The 16,163-nt window shown below is 48.4% G+C and overlaps 1 protein-coding gene across 2 annotated transcripts in view; it reads right to left on the reverse strand.

The window, feature by feature from the left end:
• Positions 1–207: 207 nt before the first annotated feature.
• Positions 208–16,163, reverse strand: part of l(1)G0289 (plexin domain containing lethal (1) G0289) — a 73,839-nt gene continuing 57,883 nt past the window's right edge. The window contains exons 12-14 of one of the 2 annotated variants that reach the window (XM_089546502.1): positions 15,974–16,051; positions 15,031–15,194; positions 208–8,753 (exon numbers count right to left, since the gene is read on the reverse strand). In XM_089546502.1, coding sequence (XP_089402628.1) covers positions 8,685–8,753; positions 15,031–15,194; positions 15,974–16,051 — 311 coding nt within the window. In that variant the 3' untranslated portion in view covers positions 208–8,684. Of the gene's footprint in view, positions 8,754–15,030; positions 15,198–15,973; positions 16,052–16,163 lie in introns of both variants that reach the window. The other variant, XM_089546501.1, reaches the window with a different exon arrangement.

Consider the following 16,163-nt stretch of genomic DNA (forward strand, 5'->3'; position numbering starts at 1 on the left):
GGCAAGTGTTGCAATGGTCATTTGCGAATTGCGGAGTATTACCAAAGTGAGCAAGATGATGTGCTTCATTCCACGGCAGGCATAAACTGTGCTGCCATTCTGCGCCACACTTCGAACGAATCCCACCATCTTCACCACCAAATAATTGAAAAGACAAACATGAGGCATGAAGCTGTGGAATCAAACTTTCACCATGAACAAGGCAAGGATAAGACATTTCATTTTATTCACACCGAGAAACGGTGCTGCACAAGTTACAAAAAAGACGGGAGAGAGGCTCAAGCACACGGTGCACCAAGTTTTGCATAAAATCTGTAACTGTAAAGAACACGCTTTTAAAAAATGACATCTATATATATTTATTTATATATATATATATATGTATACGTACAAAATAAAAGCCTTTTTTTTTTGTAGTTTCAACACTTCTTACAAAGGAGGAAGGGCCACAGGTACACCTTATATTGAAAGCATCAGAGCCAGACCACTTGTTGCCTCTCAACAAGAAATTTTTTCTAACCACGTCGACAACCTGCTACACAACTTGCGGATGGACATTGTCTTGTAGCTGATAGTTAGCAATACTAATAGGCATGTGTTGCTGCTTGCAAAGACACTGCAATGGCCACCTGAACTGTTGACAAAGGCCACAGCTGCACACACATACCAGGCACTCAGGTGTGGCTCTGTCCAGGGACAAAGCAAAACTTCCATGGCAAGTGCTACAGGTGTAGAATGAAAGGTATTTTTTTCCTCCACCTGGTTCCAGCTCTTCTCTCGCCAGATGATGGTTCACTATCTGTGGAATTCTCCACCATGGCGAGTGTTCGGTCATGGAAGGTTCTGCTTCATCCCAATTTTTCACCATGGCGAGTGTTCCGTCATGGAAGATTCTGCTTCATCCCAATTTTTCACTATGGCGAGTGTTCCGTCATGGAAGGTTCTGCTTCATCCCTTGTGACCAAAAACTGTGCTGTGCAAGACACACCGTTCGCACGTGACGGCAGCAGATACAAAAATCTGGCAGAAAAAAAAGGGTCCTGTGCTTGCATGTGGCTCAGTGCTAGTAATAAACCAAATAGTAAAAATGTTCTACTGCAAAAAGGCATGGCTCTTCCGCTAGTAACAAATCTCACATTATGCACAGCCACAGCAAAAAAACAAAAACCTGCCAAAAGCGCCAAAGTACAGAGGTATACTCGGCAGGCCCAGATGTGTAATGCGAAATTCTTTCTTTACAGAGCTTGAAAAGGCATCTGGCAAAACGCTCTAGACAGAATAAGGAGGAGAAAATGTCAATGAGATTCTACAACTGCTACAGATCCCGCACTCTTCAACGCTGTCCTATACAACCTGCACAAATGCAGCCATGACTTCTTGCAACAAGCATCTCTCGGTCCTCCTCCTGCACAGCACCTGTGTCGCAGCAAGTCTACACAGAGCTGCCACGCATGCACCATGCTCTGCGCAAACAAACTGCCCGCACTGCTCTCTGGCCCAGCACGTGCTGCAAAGACTCCTCGGTCACACTGTACAAAACGGAACTGCAAACCCAGCGCTGGCCACCCTAAAAATATGCAATTCAGAACCGAGAACATTGCCTGGGTGGAGGCAGCTACATAAAGAAACTAGGAGGAATGCTTATGTGCCTCGGTATGCACTGTCTGTGCCGAAAGTAACTTAAGCTTTCAGTGTGTTTAATATAAAGAGAACCACTATCCTGACCTTTTGAGACCTTTTGGCCTTTGGGGTGCCGTCCCTAAGGACTCCGCCGTATGGCTGAGAACCCAATGGTCACTGGTATTCTCCTGGACGTCCTAAACGTCCACTCCTAAATGTCCACAGGACGTCCAAGAGAGTTTCAGTGCCCACTGGGAAGCAAACCCCATAGCTTGGTTACTTCTGGCACAGACTGTACATTCATGTACTGCAAGATGTAAAAAAAAAACGTGTCTACAACCTACACACAACCCTTGCAATGACTGCACATTTGCAGTCAAAATCGGCATACGGCAGCAACTGCAGCGGCTGACCGCCATCTTCGGCCAAGAATTCGTATCCTTCCAAGGCGAGGAGCTGAGATGCTTGACACAGGAACAGCATCGGATGGCTCTCGTCAACCAGTGAGTAAACAAAGCACATCACAAACTAGCATCTACAGCTTCTCTTGCCCACAGTGTGGGCACAGAGAATATGATCTGCACTATTCCATAATAAGTAAACAATAAAATGTGCCATGCATGTGTGCTCGGGGAAAACACAAGCCGCAAAAGTTTCCAAACGAGCCTCCCTTTTCGCCACTTGGCCGTGGGACAAGGAAGGCTGCTGCACAGATCCAGGCTGCGAAAGCCGTGGCTCTCGGACCTCCAATTTGTGCAGCTGAAAACTCTCCCTCAACACTGTTGCCACTGCAACTGCTCTGTGCCTACACTGACATATTATAAACGACTAGAGTCGTTCACAGTTTTTGCCGTTCCGTTTGTGAATGTACAGGGAAGGCCAAACTTGGTGTTCTATCAGTGCGAACTGCAACTGCTCAGTGGACCTAAGGTGACTGTCCATCCCTTCACAATCCTACAGACATTTCCCACGGACTTGGAAACAGTGTTGTCACACAGCATTCAAACCACACAACCGATACTCCTAGAACAAACAACGGCAGACAAAGACAGATCCAGCGCATCTCAAGTGCAGTTCGTCAGGTGAGGCACGGCACTTACCACCCTGAGGCTCCTTTTTCCCACTGCATTGTGCGCTCCATTGTGGTGGAGCTCCCTAACACTTTTACTCTTTTAAACTAAATTGTAGTGCAAACAAAACTGAAGTCAATGTGTACTCGAACAAAGAATGAGACACAGCTTCATGTTTGAAACGCAGCTTCATGTTTAGGTAACGTGCGAATTCATGCACGCTTTCCTGACAATTTCACTGTGGGAAACCAAGTGGTGAATGAGTGGCTCACTCGTTCAGACTTGTCTTTTTGAACTACCGTAGCACTGCCGTATGAAACACACTGGAATGACCATCTTGCCCGTCTAAGCATAAAAACAAGCACAAGTCACATCCACAATGCATGTTGACCTGGAGCACCAGCACAAAAAAGCATACATTTCAAGAAGAAATCTGCATTGGACCAATTCTTGAAACTTATAAAACACCACTTAGGCGCAAATAATTTCACAAGGACACAAAAAGAGACGAGGAGACAACGGACAGGCACCAAGTTTCATGCAAAACCAACTAGCCCGTCAACATGCCTTACTGGGCCAATTCTTGATGCGCATTTCTTTTCTTCCAGTCTCTCTATGTTCAAGGCCATTCAACTATCGTCTCCACACCAGCCCAAACCTCTTATTTTGTTCTAAGCTTTAAAAAAAAGAGACCCATGTTCAGACGACGCAGAGCATCACAAGTGCAATGTGGGTGGGAAGGGGCAACAAGGGGTCATCTGCAAGCACAATCATAAACTATGATATTATAACTACATATACTGTCTTATGTACACACTAATTAAACATGCACAGTAAAGTCTTCGTTGAAACTCAGAACACAACATTATAAAAAGTAGTCATACTAAAGGCAGCAGGCGCAGCTATCGCAAAGTAACATCCAAAAAACAACGTGAAACGGACTTCTTTTTCCACATTTCAGGACGATAAAAATGGCTAGCGCCATAAATGTCAATAAAAAGCTGACATGTAAAAGAAGCTGAATAAGCAGGACAACAACAACAAAAAAAGAGCTCATTCCACCTCAAACGCTAGGACAACTGCCACATGTAAAGAGAGCAATATCTTTGCCAACTGAACTGCTAGCAAATCATAAAGATTAAAAAAAAAAAAAATGACATACCCTTTAAGCAAGCTCCTAGGCTTTACTAGAACTGTGACTGCTGGGAATGTAACACAAGGTGGAAAGTGCAAGTGTAAGTAAAGATTGCTGCTGCAGCTCTGCAGGCATGCCAGTCAAAGCAAGGACAAGATGGTCATTAAATAAGAGGGGATCCTCCAATCCACTGAAAGGCATGGCATGTTGTACAACACAGCCACAAGGCAGACCAAAGCCACGGGCAAGATTCCAAGAGAAGCGAGGGCAGAGCAATTGGGTGCGACAGAGGCAGCCTTCTCATACATCTTCACTGCACCGAACTGAAACCATTCATTACAAAAGAGCATGCCACTACTTGTATAAGCAGGTAGAAATGCTGATAGCATAGCAGTGTTTCTAGGTGCTTACATGAGCCCAGCAAGAGCCCCTCCGAACTCCGCCAAGCACAGCGCTGATGTCTATCCGAGATTCGTCTCAAGTTCCACTACGACGGAGCAGTTGATGATAACGCAATGCAAGTAGCCAGCGACAACCTCAACCGCCTACAAGTGACACTCCTTGCCACGGGTGGTGCCCTCTTTGTGTTTCAGTGAGTGAAGGCACTTAGTTGTGTGAGATCGGGTGTACAGAGAGATTAGAAGAAAGATTGTCCTCCGTTAGATCCTCAACCAATGCTGCAAGAGAGTGGCAGCATTGGCAACACCAGCACAGGGCAAAGCAGAGCAAGCACTGCCAGAACCTGTAGCACACAGGGTGACCTGCAGACTCTCGGGGCCCGAAGAAAGATCAGGCAGAGGTTAAACCCGGAGTGGGTTCACGCCACAGCTAGGACAACAAACTCCAGCAAAAATAACGACTGGTGTTCTCAGTGTATGGCCGTTCCAGTGGCACATGCAAAATACCACAACAGCAAGCATGTGAAAAACAGCTCAGATCAATTTGAAACTACTAGCAGAAATTTGGCATCACCTTTTTTCACCAGTTCACGCAACATGCAAGAGCCTGAGCGCTTTTGATTTTGCTGCACTATCTGCTGCCTGTAATTTGCAAGTGATGAAGAGTCAGCCAGTCTTGTAGCTCCCTAACGATAGACGACACTTGAAACTCTGTCCTACCATAAGTGAGCTAAGAGTCTAATCTCATGCTGCTTGCTGCATAACTTTTTGATGAATTGTTTGCTCCCCATCATATGCAAGTGATGAAGTCAGCAAAAGTCTTGGTTCGACCGAGTGCTGCTAGCTACATAGTTTTTTTTTTTGCTGCAATGTATGCTGCCTGTCACAAGCGATGAAGAGTCAGCAAGGCTCTTGGATTGATCATGTGAAGCTTGCTGCATAGTTCTTTGCTGCAATGTATGCTGCCTGCTACTTGCAACTGATGAAGAGTCAGCAAGGCTCTTGGATTGATCATGTGAAGCTTGCTACATAGCTTATTGCTCCATTGTATGCTGCCTGCCACTTGCAAGTGATGAAGAGTCTCCTGGTTTGATCATGTGCTACTTGCTACGTAGCTTTTTGCTCCATAGTATGCTGCCTGTCACTTGCAAGTTATGAAGAGTCAGCAAGACTTTTGGTTTGATCTTATACAGTCGACGACCGATTTTTCGGACTCTCTAGGGACCGCGAAAACGACCGAAAAATCGGGCAGTCCGGAAAATCAAATTTCACCGAAAAAATCACGAACTTATTACCACTATGCCGGAGAAAGCGACCAATTGTATTGCACACATTCTAAAGCTCCTCATGACTATATTTCGCCGCGCGAAATACCGTATAAACGCGTATAAGGGCCGCACTTTTTTTTTTCCAGATTCGAGGGCCAATTTTCGGGGTGCGGCCCATACAAGCGATATGCGAAAAAAAAATGTTTTTTTAAGTAAAAACACACCAACCAGGGAATGAGCGACATTTATTCTACGTTCAATCGTCACTCGCGAAGTATTTAGACTCCTGAGCTGGTGCTGCGCTCTGGTGCTGCGCTCTGGTGCACGCTCATGCCAAAAGAAGCCGCGCAGCATGTCCGCTGTCAACGCGTAGCCGTTGTTCCGAAATTCCATCACATAGAGGAGCAGCTCTTCTTCCAGTTCAGGAAACTCGCACGGCTTGACTCGGAAAGCGCGCTTTTTGCAGCTTGTGTTTCTCTTTTGGTTGCACCATCATCGGACGCACTTCTCGGCCACGTCGAATTTCCCGCCCGCCGCACGCTTACCGACCGCGTTCGAGAGCTAACTCCCAGCCGTGTAGCTTAAGGTGCTTGCCAACGCGCTAAAACTGTGAAGCTCGGCGGCAGCACGCGAAAGCCACTATCATGGCGAACGCGCTAACACGCATGCTAACACGCCACGAAAGGCTGGAGCTGGCGATACTGATGCCGATGTGAACAGCGGAAAATCGCGACTGAGAAAAATGTTGATGATAATGATCACGGCGCCATCCATAGACGGCACTTGGAAGCTCCGGTGCGTGCGCGTGGCCTCCGCGAACGGCGCAGCGCCGGAGCAGATCGCGGCCGCGATAAGATCCGGCGGCGCGCCCGAAGCGTCGAGGCCACGGCGTGCGCGTAGCCTCCGCGATCAAGCGCTCCGCGATCGTATTCGCGTTCCGTGTTCGGGACTAAAGACTCGGCACAGATGAGTTCCGTGAACTCAGACTACGGTTCAAGTTCGTGCGGCGGAAAACATTCAAGGACAGTACGAATTCTAAAACACGCGAGCGCAATGTGCCGACTCGCGCAGAATTTCAGCGTCGCAAGAGGCTCCCTTTAAGCTTGAATTTCGTTTTGTTTGATCAAGTTTTCGATATCTCCTGCAGTCTGAATTAATGAGGTTCCACTGTACACATTATATGGCGGCTTGGGTACTGGCGGCGAGTGCGAACGAGGTCTGAAAAATCGAGTGGTCAGTTGCGGTGCGTCCGAAATTTCAAACGCTCTTACACATTGGCTCTATGGGTCATGTCGCGGTGCCGCGAAAAAGTCCGAATAATCAAGCATGTCCTAAAAATCAGGCGTCCGAATTTTCGGTCGTCGACTGTACTGCGCTGCCTGTCACTTGCAAGTGGTGATGAGTCAGCAAGGCTTTTGGTTTGATCTTATACTGTGTGTTGCTTGCTACATAGCTTTTGTCACATTGTTTGCTGCCTGTCACTTGCAAGTGACGAAAATCAGCGAGACTCAGTTTGATCTTTAGGTGTGCTGCTAGCTGACAGCTTTTCGTTACATTGTTTGCCGTCTGCCATCTGCAATTATGAAAAGCTGGCAACACTAGTGGTTCAATCTTATGCTGTGTGCTGCTTGCTACATAGCCTTTTGTCACATTGTTTGCTGCCTGTCACTTGCAAGTGACGAAAATCAGCGAGACTCAGTTTGATCTTTAGGTGTGCTGCTAGCTGACAGCTTTTCGTTACATTGTTTGCCGTCTGCCATCTGCAATTATGAAAAGCTGGCAACACTAGTGGTTCAATCTTATGCTGTGTGCTGCTTGCTACATAGCCTTTTGTCACATTGTTTGCTGCCTGTCACTTGCAAGTAATTAAAAATCAGCAAGTCTCAAGGTTTGACCTCATGCTGTGTTGGATGCCACTTGCAACAGATGAAAATCAGTTAGACTCAAGGTTTGATCTTTTAGTGTGCTGCTTGCTGACAGCTTTTTGTCACATTGCTGTCTGCCACCTACAAGTGATGAAGGGTGAGCAAGACTCGTGGTTTGATATTATGCTGTGCTGCCTGTCACCTGCAAGTGATGAAGTCAGCAAGACTTCTTCCACTATGATATGTGACACTTGAACTCTTACCTACCACGAGTGAGCTGTGAGTATGATCTTGTGCTGCTTGCTGCATACTTTTTTGCATTGTCCGGTGCCTGTCTCTTTCAAGTGATGAAGAATCGGCAATGCCTGTGGCTACCTTACGATATGTGACACCTCTTCAACTCCATCCTACCACGAGTGAGGTTGGATCTTGTGCTGCTCGCTGTGTACCACTGACAGCTGTTGCCTCAAGTGCAATGAGAAGAAGAGAAGTGGAAAGACAGCGACAACTGCAGAACATGTGGGCAGGGGCCCGAGGACATGAACTACAAGCACCGAAGGCACGAAGAGCAGCAGAGCCCAGCATGATACAACACCAAGGTGGAGAAGAATGGCATCCCATGCATGGCAAACCACAACAGACTGCTTGGCCAGACAGCTTACCGTGCCGGTGTCTCTAAACTGCCAAACTTCCCACTGACCACTGTACGGTTGCGGCTGTCTAACTCTAGCAGAACAGCTTGGCAGTTACCAACTTGGACTCTGTCTGAAACACAATGAGGACTGACCAAACTCCCCATACCTGACCGAACGTACGGGCAGTGCTTGATGCCCTCGAGGTGAATTGAGAGTCCCCAGCTTAAATATAGACTCCCGACCACGTCAGGATGCTCGAGAACCAGCTTCATGAGAAACTGTGAATGAACTGATGGCTGCTTCCCTAATGTTGTGCCACTTTAGCGCTGCCTGTCAAGTGAGAATGTCACAATGGGGGCAGTCCTCGGTGCACCACATGTCTGCCGATACCCCATTGCAGAGGTGTTTTAGGCAGTCATCCAGAGCACGACAGCTGAACGGAAGCTACGAGCCACCTCCACTTGGCGAAGCCAACTGGCGCTATTGTACACCCCCCTGGCACCCAACAGAGGCCCACTGCAGCAGCACTAAGCTGCAGATGGAGGCCATGACTCTGGCAATGCAAGCCTTTGCTGCTTAGCAATCAACCTCTCCACCGACTGGTACCAGCACAAAGACAAGCAGAGAAGAAAAGCATGGAAGTGCTTGCAGCCCCCAGGGCCCCTCCTCCTGTTGACTGGCGGAGAGGCCGGCTCAGATGTGGACAGAGGTGGCAGCCGTGTAGCGGGCCTCGCCGTGCAGCCGCCATTGGCTGGGACGGTACTGCAAGGGAAGGGTGAAAGGCCATTGACGACAGACCATCCAGATTTCATCATCATCATCAGCCTGACTACTCCCACTGCAGGGCAAATGCCTCTCCCATGTCCCTCCAATTAACCCTGTCCTTCGCCAGTTGCGGCCACCGTATTCCCGTAAACTTCTTAATCTTATCTGCCCACCTAATTTTCTGCCGCCCCCTGCTATGCTTGCCTTCACTTGGAATCCACTCCGTTCTTGCCTTCGCATTACATGCCCTGCCCAAGCCCACTTCTTCCTCTTGATTCCAACTAGGATGTCATTAACCCGCGTTTGTTCTCTCACCCACTCCGCCCGCTTCCGATCTCTTAACGTTAGACCTATCATTTTTCTTTCCATAGCTCGTTGCGTTGTTTCTTTCCATAGCTCGCTGCGTTGTCCTTAACTTAAGCTAAACCCTCTTTGTTAGCCTTCACGTTTCTGCCCCATAGGTCAGTACCGGTGAGATACAGCTGTTGTATACTTTTCTCTTGAGGGATATTGGCAAAGTGCCATTCGTGATCTGAGATAACCTGCCATATGCGCTCCACCCAATGCTAGTTATTTCCCTCTCATGATCCGGATCAGCGGCCACTACCTGCCCCAAGTAGACATATTCTCTTACTACTTCCAGCACCTTGCCACCAATTGCGAACTGCTGTTCTCTTTCTAGACTGTTGAATACTACTACAACAAGAAAAAATACGGACAGGCATTGACACGCACTTTCCGCACCGCTGGAGTCAAACTTGCAACCGATGAGACACATGCACAACACCGAGATCTGCTTACGTCGGGTCTCTACACTGCACGCACATTACCTGCCAGGCTTCCCTCCGGCATATGCAAAGCCACAGGCATTAACCAGCTTTGAGTGTGCTGCACACGATTTGCGAGTACCACTGGGTGCAGTCACTGTGGTTTGCAGCTTCAGTGAATTTTTGTCTCAACCGAGAAATGCATGAAGCGCTTCATATTTAACAGATTTCTAATGAAGAGATGCATTATGGGGCTTCAATGCCATATTTTCACCCACTTTTGCACCTGCCTGCAAAGCTCACCTAAGCAAGAATACAAGTTGAAGCTCACATTGAGAACGGTAAAGACCACCAATGTCCTTAAATGCATACACTGCACACATCACCCTGTGTAATGCACAACACATACATAGGGCTATGTTTCAGCTGATTTCAGCACCCAAAGGAGGTTTCGCATGCATTGGGTTAAACCAGGTTTCTATCTGAGAAGGCTCATAAAATGTGCAGTTTGTCAGAGCAAAAAGCTGAGCAAACTGCACAGAAATTGGCAGATATCTTAGATCTATTCAGTAGTCACATTACTCGTAATCTGAAATCTATGCCTTGTTGTGCGTGGCATGACTTCCCTCAGGATAAGTTTGAAAAGTGCTGGTCAAAAGACAGCTTCCAACCAGAAGTCTCATTGCTACAATTGTAACAAGGGCCACGCACACTGACAATGTCCTGCTGCAGAGCATTCCTAATGGCTACTGGAATGTTCGCAATTTTTAAGTAAAGTGTAATTGGTACGTGTGGCTCAAGATGTATCGAATGTATTATGACCGTTTTAAAATGAAAGACAGTACAGCTGTGTGAACAGCAAAATTCTGGGTGCAAAACAAATCCGAATATTAAAATGGAGTGCGAATCGAATTGAATGTTTTTCGAACATTCTTCAAATACTGCCAAGTTACATTACAGATGAAATGTTCTGCAAAATATGACCAGGAAAAAGCAAATTTATTGCTTTTTCACTAGTGTACCTTCTTCACACAGTTTCCAGAAAAAAGAACAGTCCAGTACAGCTGTTCAAATGAATGGATGGTTACAAGTTGACTTACTCAACGTTGCCACGGAGGAAAGTGAGCTACTCAACATGTCCAGGAAGTAGGCATGCTCTCCTGCTGGTAACAGCAGCACCGGAAACTGAGCACAGGCGCTCACACTATTACGCGCTCGTGACTGGCAGGAGCAGGTATAGCAAGTTTAGCCAGCCAAGGGCAAGCTTTTGCACCTTGCTCTCGCTGCCAGCGACACGGGTCCTCCTTTCGGCACAGAATCGCATCTTGCAAGTACCTTTCTCCTTCTTCTTGTGCCCGTGGCTGTGAATGACATTGCTGGCTTAGCCCAGGTGCTTCCAGCAGCGATAGCAGATGCCGGGGTAGCAAAAATTCTTTTTCCTTCCATATTCAATGCAAAATAAAAAACAACTACTACTACTGCTTAGCAAGGTGTCCAAATTCTTCAACAGTGTTGAGGTGGATTGGACTGTTTCCTCGGCCATCAACACATGGGATACCTGTGTGCTGTTTTGTACATAAGGAATGTTTTTTACATCTTCAACTACCGTATAATGCGGAATATAGGCCGACCCCCTTACCTTGAAGCAAAAAAGTCAACATAAAAATTATGAGGCACAAAACTTCGTTTTATTCACTAGTGCCACCAGACTCGTTGCCTCCTCATTCGTCCGAGCTGTCTGAGCTCTCGTCCGAGGACGACTGCTTCAAGCTGGCTGCGTCCCACAGCATGTCGTCCTCGGTACCGTCCAACGAGTTGCTAATGCAACATTTCTTGAATGCCCGCACCACCATATCGTCGGGCAGCGAGCGCCAAGCCTGAGCCACCCAGGTGGCCACAGTGGTGAGAGGCAGCCTGCGCAGCCGGCCGGTGGGAGGGTTGTTGCCCGCCATCCACTGATTGTAGAGTTCACGCTCGCGGTCTTTGAAGGGCTTATTCAGCACAGCATCCAGTGGCTGAAGTGTTGAAGTGATGCCCCCCGGAATGACAACGAGCTCCGTCCTCCCGTCGCGGAGCGCCTGCTTCACACCGGCGGTCAAGTGCCCGCGAAAGGCATCCAACACGAGCATGCTCGGACACCGCAGGAGTGCGCCGGGTCGTCGATTCCAGACGGTGTTAATCCAGTTGACCATGAGGGCCTCATCCATATAGCCCCTTTTCGTTCATGCGAACGATAACGTCCCACGGGAAACCTTCTTTCGGCAGTGTCTTCCGCTTGAACATTATATATGGGGGCAGCTTTCTGCCATCTGCAGTGCATGCGAGCATTACTGTGAAGCGCGAATGCTCGTTCCGTGTCGAAAGAAGCTTAACTTCCTTCGCGCCACTTTCGCACACTGTGGTGGACGACGGCATGTCGAACCACACCGGCGTTTCATCGGCGTTGCCGATCTGTCCCAGCAAGTAGCCATGCTGCTGCCGGAGACGGATAACATACCGCTGGAATTCGACCAGCTTGTCCTCGTGTGCCTCTGGAAGCTTCTGGCAGATTGATGTGCGCCGGCGAAGTGCAAATCCTTTGCGTCGCATGAAGCGACGAACCCAGTAAATGGAGCCCTTGAATTGCTCCTGGGACAGTCCGGATTCACGGGCGAGCTCGATAGCTTTGATGCGGATAAGCTCTGCTATCACCGGCAAGGATCTGGCACGATGCTCGCTGACGAAGTCCGCCACCTTGTCTTCGAGCTCAGGGTGCACAGCGCGACGCCCGCGAAAGGATGTCTTCTGCGCGTTGCAGGCAGACAGCTCGATTTTCTGCGCTCGCCAGTACCGGACGCTCTTCTCCGAGACGCCAAAGTGTCACTGGGCAGACATGTTCCCATACTCTTCGGCGAATTCGATAACTTTTTTTTTTAAACGCCGCGGTGAGCTGACGTCGAGTACCGGTACTCATTTTGCAGGCTGTCGCGAAATTAATACGTTACAACGCCAAGAACGATTACCCCCGTCAACGTTTAGCCGCATCGGTTGACAAAGAGGAAGGAAAGAATCGTCAACATGGAAGCGGTAACGATGCGGATGCCAAAATGTCCGTGGCTCACACATGTTGCCAGATGACTATTCAGTTTGTGCCAAAGGCCGGTATATAAGTCGAGGGGCGACCTTTTGGTAATATTTTTCGGAAAAAATCTCAACCTATATTCCGCACTATACGGTACCAAGTTCTTGAGCCAGTTACTCACTGTTCCATCTTCTGGTACATTATGCAAAAAACAACGCGAACAAACGGGGACGAAAGAAAGAATACACAGGAACAAGCGCCTGGTACACCACCTGCTTGAAATGCGGGTCCAAGAACATTGCCAAGTTTGCAGGGTGGTCAAGTTTGTAGGTGGGAAGCCTTGTCTTCAGGCATTTAGCTAGATTAGCAGAAAATATAGACGTTGCGAACTGCTGAGTCACAACATTGCTTAGATGCGCGAGCAAGCAGTAGAGGATGGTTATGAGAGCCGAGAGTGTTGGGCAGCAGCAATCAGCTCCAGCTGTAGTTGTTCCTTCTTCAAGCAGTTTCAAAGTAGCAGCATACTCATTCATTTACTTCCATCTGTCGCTGAAAGGCTTTCAATGTGTTCATCTTCAGATGCAATATCTAGGGTTATTGCCTCTCTCAACTCCAGAAGCCTGGAAAACATTGCAACTTCGCTATTCCACCTCGTTTAACATTTTGTACAACACAAAGCGGCTTGTTTAGTTTTTTGTCGCAACAATTTAGTCTGTCATGTGCCTTTGGGCTGTGATGTAATGCCCAACAATGTCTCTTGCTTTCTTACAAAGCACAGAAAGGCCTCGAGTCATTTCCGTGGCATCGTTGATAACCAGCTGCAAGGTATGGGCAAAACAAGTTCTTTCGAACCAAGAAAGAGCATGTGTGACTGCACTGGTATTGTGCGCATTGTCAGTCGCCACATAAATTAGAGAACTGTTCTCTTGAATGTTCCACTCAGCAGCAAGACCTTCAAGAATTGGAGCAATTCAAGTTGCTGTGTGCTTTCCCGGAGGGTGACGGGTGCTCAGGTTGTTCTGCGCCAGCTAGAGCAGAGGGTCCAGGAAGTGGCACGGCAGGATGACGTAGCTTTCATTTGCTCTTGATGTGTCAGAGGTGAATGCGACGCCATGCCATCCTCAAATGCTTTGTGCAGCTCCAGACAAACCCACCCCCCAAGTGTAATTGTACAACTTGGGCACCAGTGTACGACCCAGCCTTGTTCTTCTTGATGGTGGGCGATTTCTGGGAACTGCCTCATTCAACAGGTCCTTGAAACCCTGCCTGAACTTCGACAATCGCATACGCCTGCAAGTTGAGTGCTATCATTCTGGCAATCTTTATGTCCAAGGCCTACCATTTCGATTCTAGCAACATCATTTTTCTTCTCAACACATCGCAGACACTTGTTTGACCTGTGCTTTAACATCAGCTTGAAACTCCGCACACAACTTTTTGTGCCATTTCAAATGGTTAACGAGAGTGGTGGTCGTTGCCATTGGCGTCTTCAGCGTGTTTTCGTATGACAGGCAGACTGCTTCAGATTGGGAACCTCTTTCAAAAAAGTTCCAAATCGCACATCTTGTGCTTCCGGCCAGGCGCGGAACTCGGTTGAGGCTGTTCCCACGTCTCCATCGCGATGTTGAGGTGAGCGCATGCAACCCAATGCATGAAAACGAAAGTACGCCGCATGACACCGCACAGCGTTTCAAGTGGCACTCCATAGAGCTAGCACACACACAAAGGCGTGAAGACGAAAGTACATCCGGCGTGCACGGGTGCGCTCATAGTGTTATCGAAGGCGAGAAAACGAAAGTATGTTCGCATAGCACATGGCGTTTTGCGCTGGACTTCAGGGCCAGTGCGTACAGCAAACCATGAAGACGAAAAGTATCACCGTGTGACGACGGGCACAGCACAGTCAAAGGCGTGAAAACAAAAGCACGTTGGCACAACAAAGCACAGCATTCCCCGTGGGAGTCTGCAGATGTAGCACAGCCAAAGGTGTGAAAACGAAACTATGCTATGTTGCACGACGCAGCAATGTATTCGCGCAGGATTCGTTAAAGCCAGCCGCTGGCTGCCGCATAGGCCAAGGCGTGACGACGAAAGTATGCTGCTAGCCACCGTGCACTGGTGCAATGTTAGGTGCAAGACTAAGGAACAAACTGCAGTGAGAAAGTTCATTAAAGCTGCGTTAGAAATTACCTAACTGCACTCCAGAATTGAAGATAACTTTTGATATAAGATCACCAGCTCAATTATGACTACACTTCTGGAATCAGAAGAGAAAAATTCATCCGTGTGCAAAATTTCATCAGATTGTAGCCATGAATAAAAAGGCCAGTCTTAAGACCCTCGTACACAAGCAGACATCCCACAGAGGCTGTGGACTCAGATTTCTAAACAAACATGCAGTGTCTGAGACCCCGTTTCCATTTGTGATGTTTCCTGAGAAGCCCACCTTGATGAGGAGCTGGCCAGCGGGTGTCTGGGGGTTGCGGTAGGCGTAGAGCAGCCACACCCCGACGGCAACCACCAGCACCAGGATCATGATGACAGCCACCACCGTGCCCGAGCTGACGGCATGGGAGGAGGAGCCACCATTGCCACCCTCCGAGGGCACGGCTGCTGGCACGAGGGAAGGGGGGGGGGGGGGGGGGGGGGGGGGGGGGAACCTGAAGCACTTCTCTTCTGGAGGCCCAGCCAGCAGACAGCCTTGTGTGGCCCTGGCCAAGTCTACCAGAGGTCACGACACGGATAAGTGGGCGGCCCAAAAGATTTTTATGTGTGGCTCGACTGCCTTGCGATCAATCCCTGCCTCACAGAATGAAAAGACACCAGACAACTTTAGCATACCGTGTTACTGTTACCGGTACCGGAGTACCGGGAGCCTGCGGGCAGCCAATGCGCATACCCAGCAGCTGTGCTCGCACCCGCAGCGTCGGAACCAATCAGCGTGTACTCACGGCTGGTGGGCGGGCTCCCGGTACCCCGGTAACGGCAGTGGTAAAACGGTACACGGTATGATAAAGGTGTCTACTAAGTCTAGCACCACACTTGTTCAGAGACCCCGAAATCAGTTCCTACACAGCAAACTCTATACAAGTAAACAATTAAGAGCATCCTTTGTGGCACTCACCACGAAGACTCTGCAGTCTTTTCACAAGGTTCACACAAAAAATATACATTAGAAAACAATTTTCTGGACATGTAACAGATAAATTTTACGAGAGTAGTGATGAACTTATTTCTAATATGCTTCAGAAAAGTACATGCAAATACATCAAGAAATCAAAATATTTTTGCTGAAAGCTCCCCCCCAAACACCTTGAGGCTCTGCCTGCACTGCACTCCCAAGTCGGAGCCTCGAAATATTTGCCAAATCAGTGGAGCGCATCACTCACCAGCTGCACTGTGGGCCGCTGCATCGCCGTGCACTTCGTTACCATGGATGGGAACCACTTCCGGAACGACTGCCGTTCCTGCCAAAAAAAGATCGGCACTGGGTCTCACAGTGTGTGGAAACAGGGACACAAGAGGAGGAACATCAGATAACAAGGACAAGTGCTGCAAAGTTGGGTTTGGATTGGAGAC

Source organism: Amblyomma mixtum, chromosome 5 (assembly GCF_055824585.1).
Source record: "Amblyomma mixtum isolate Tamu chromosome 5, ASM5582458v1, whole genome shotgun sequence".
NCBI lineage: Eukaryota > Metazoa > Arthropoda > Arachnida > Ixodida > Ixodidae > Amblyomma > Amblyomma mixtum.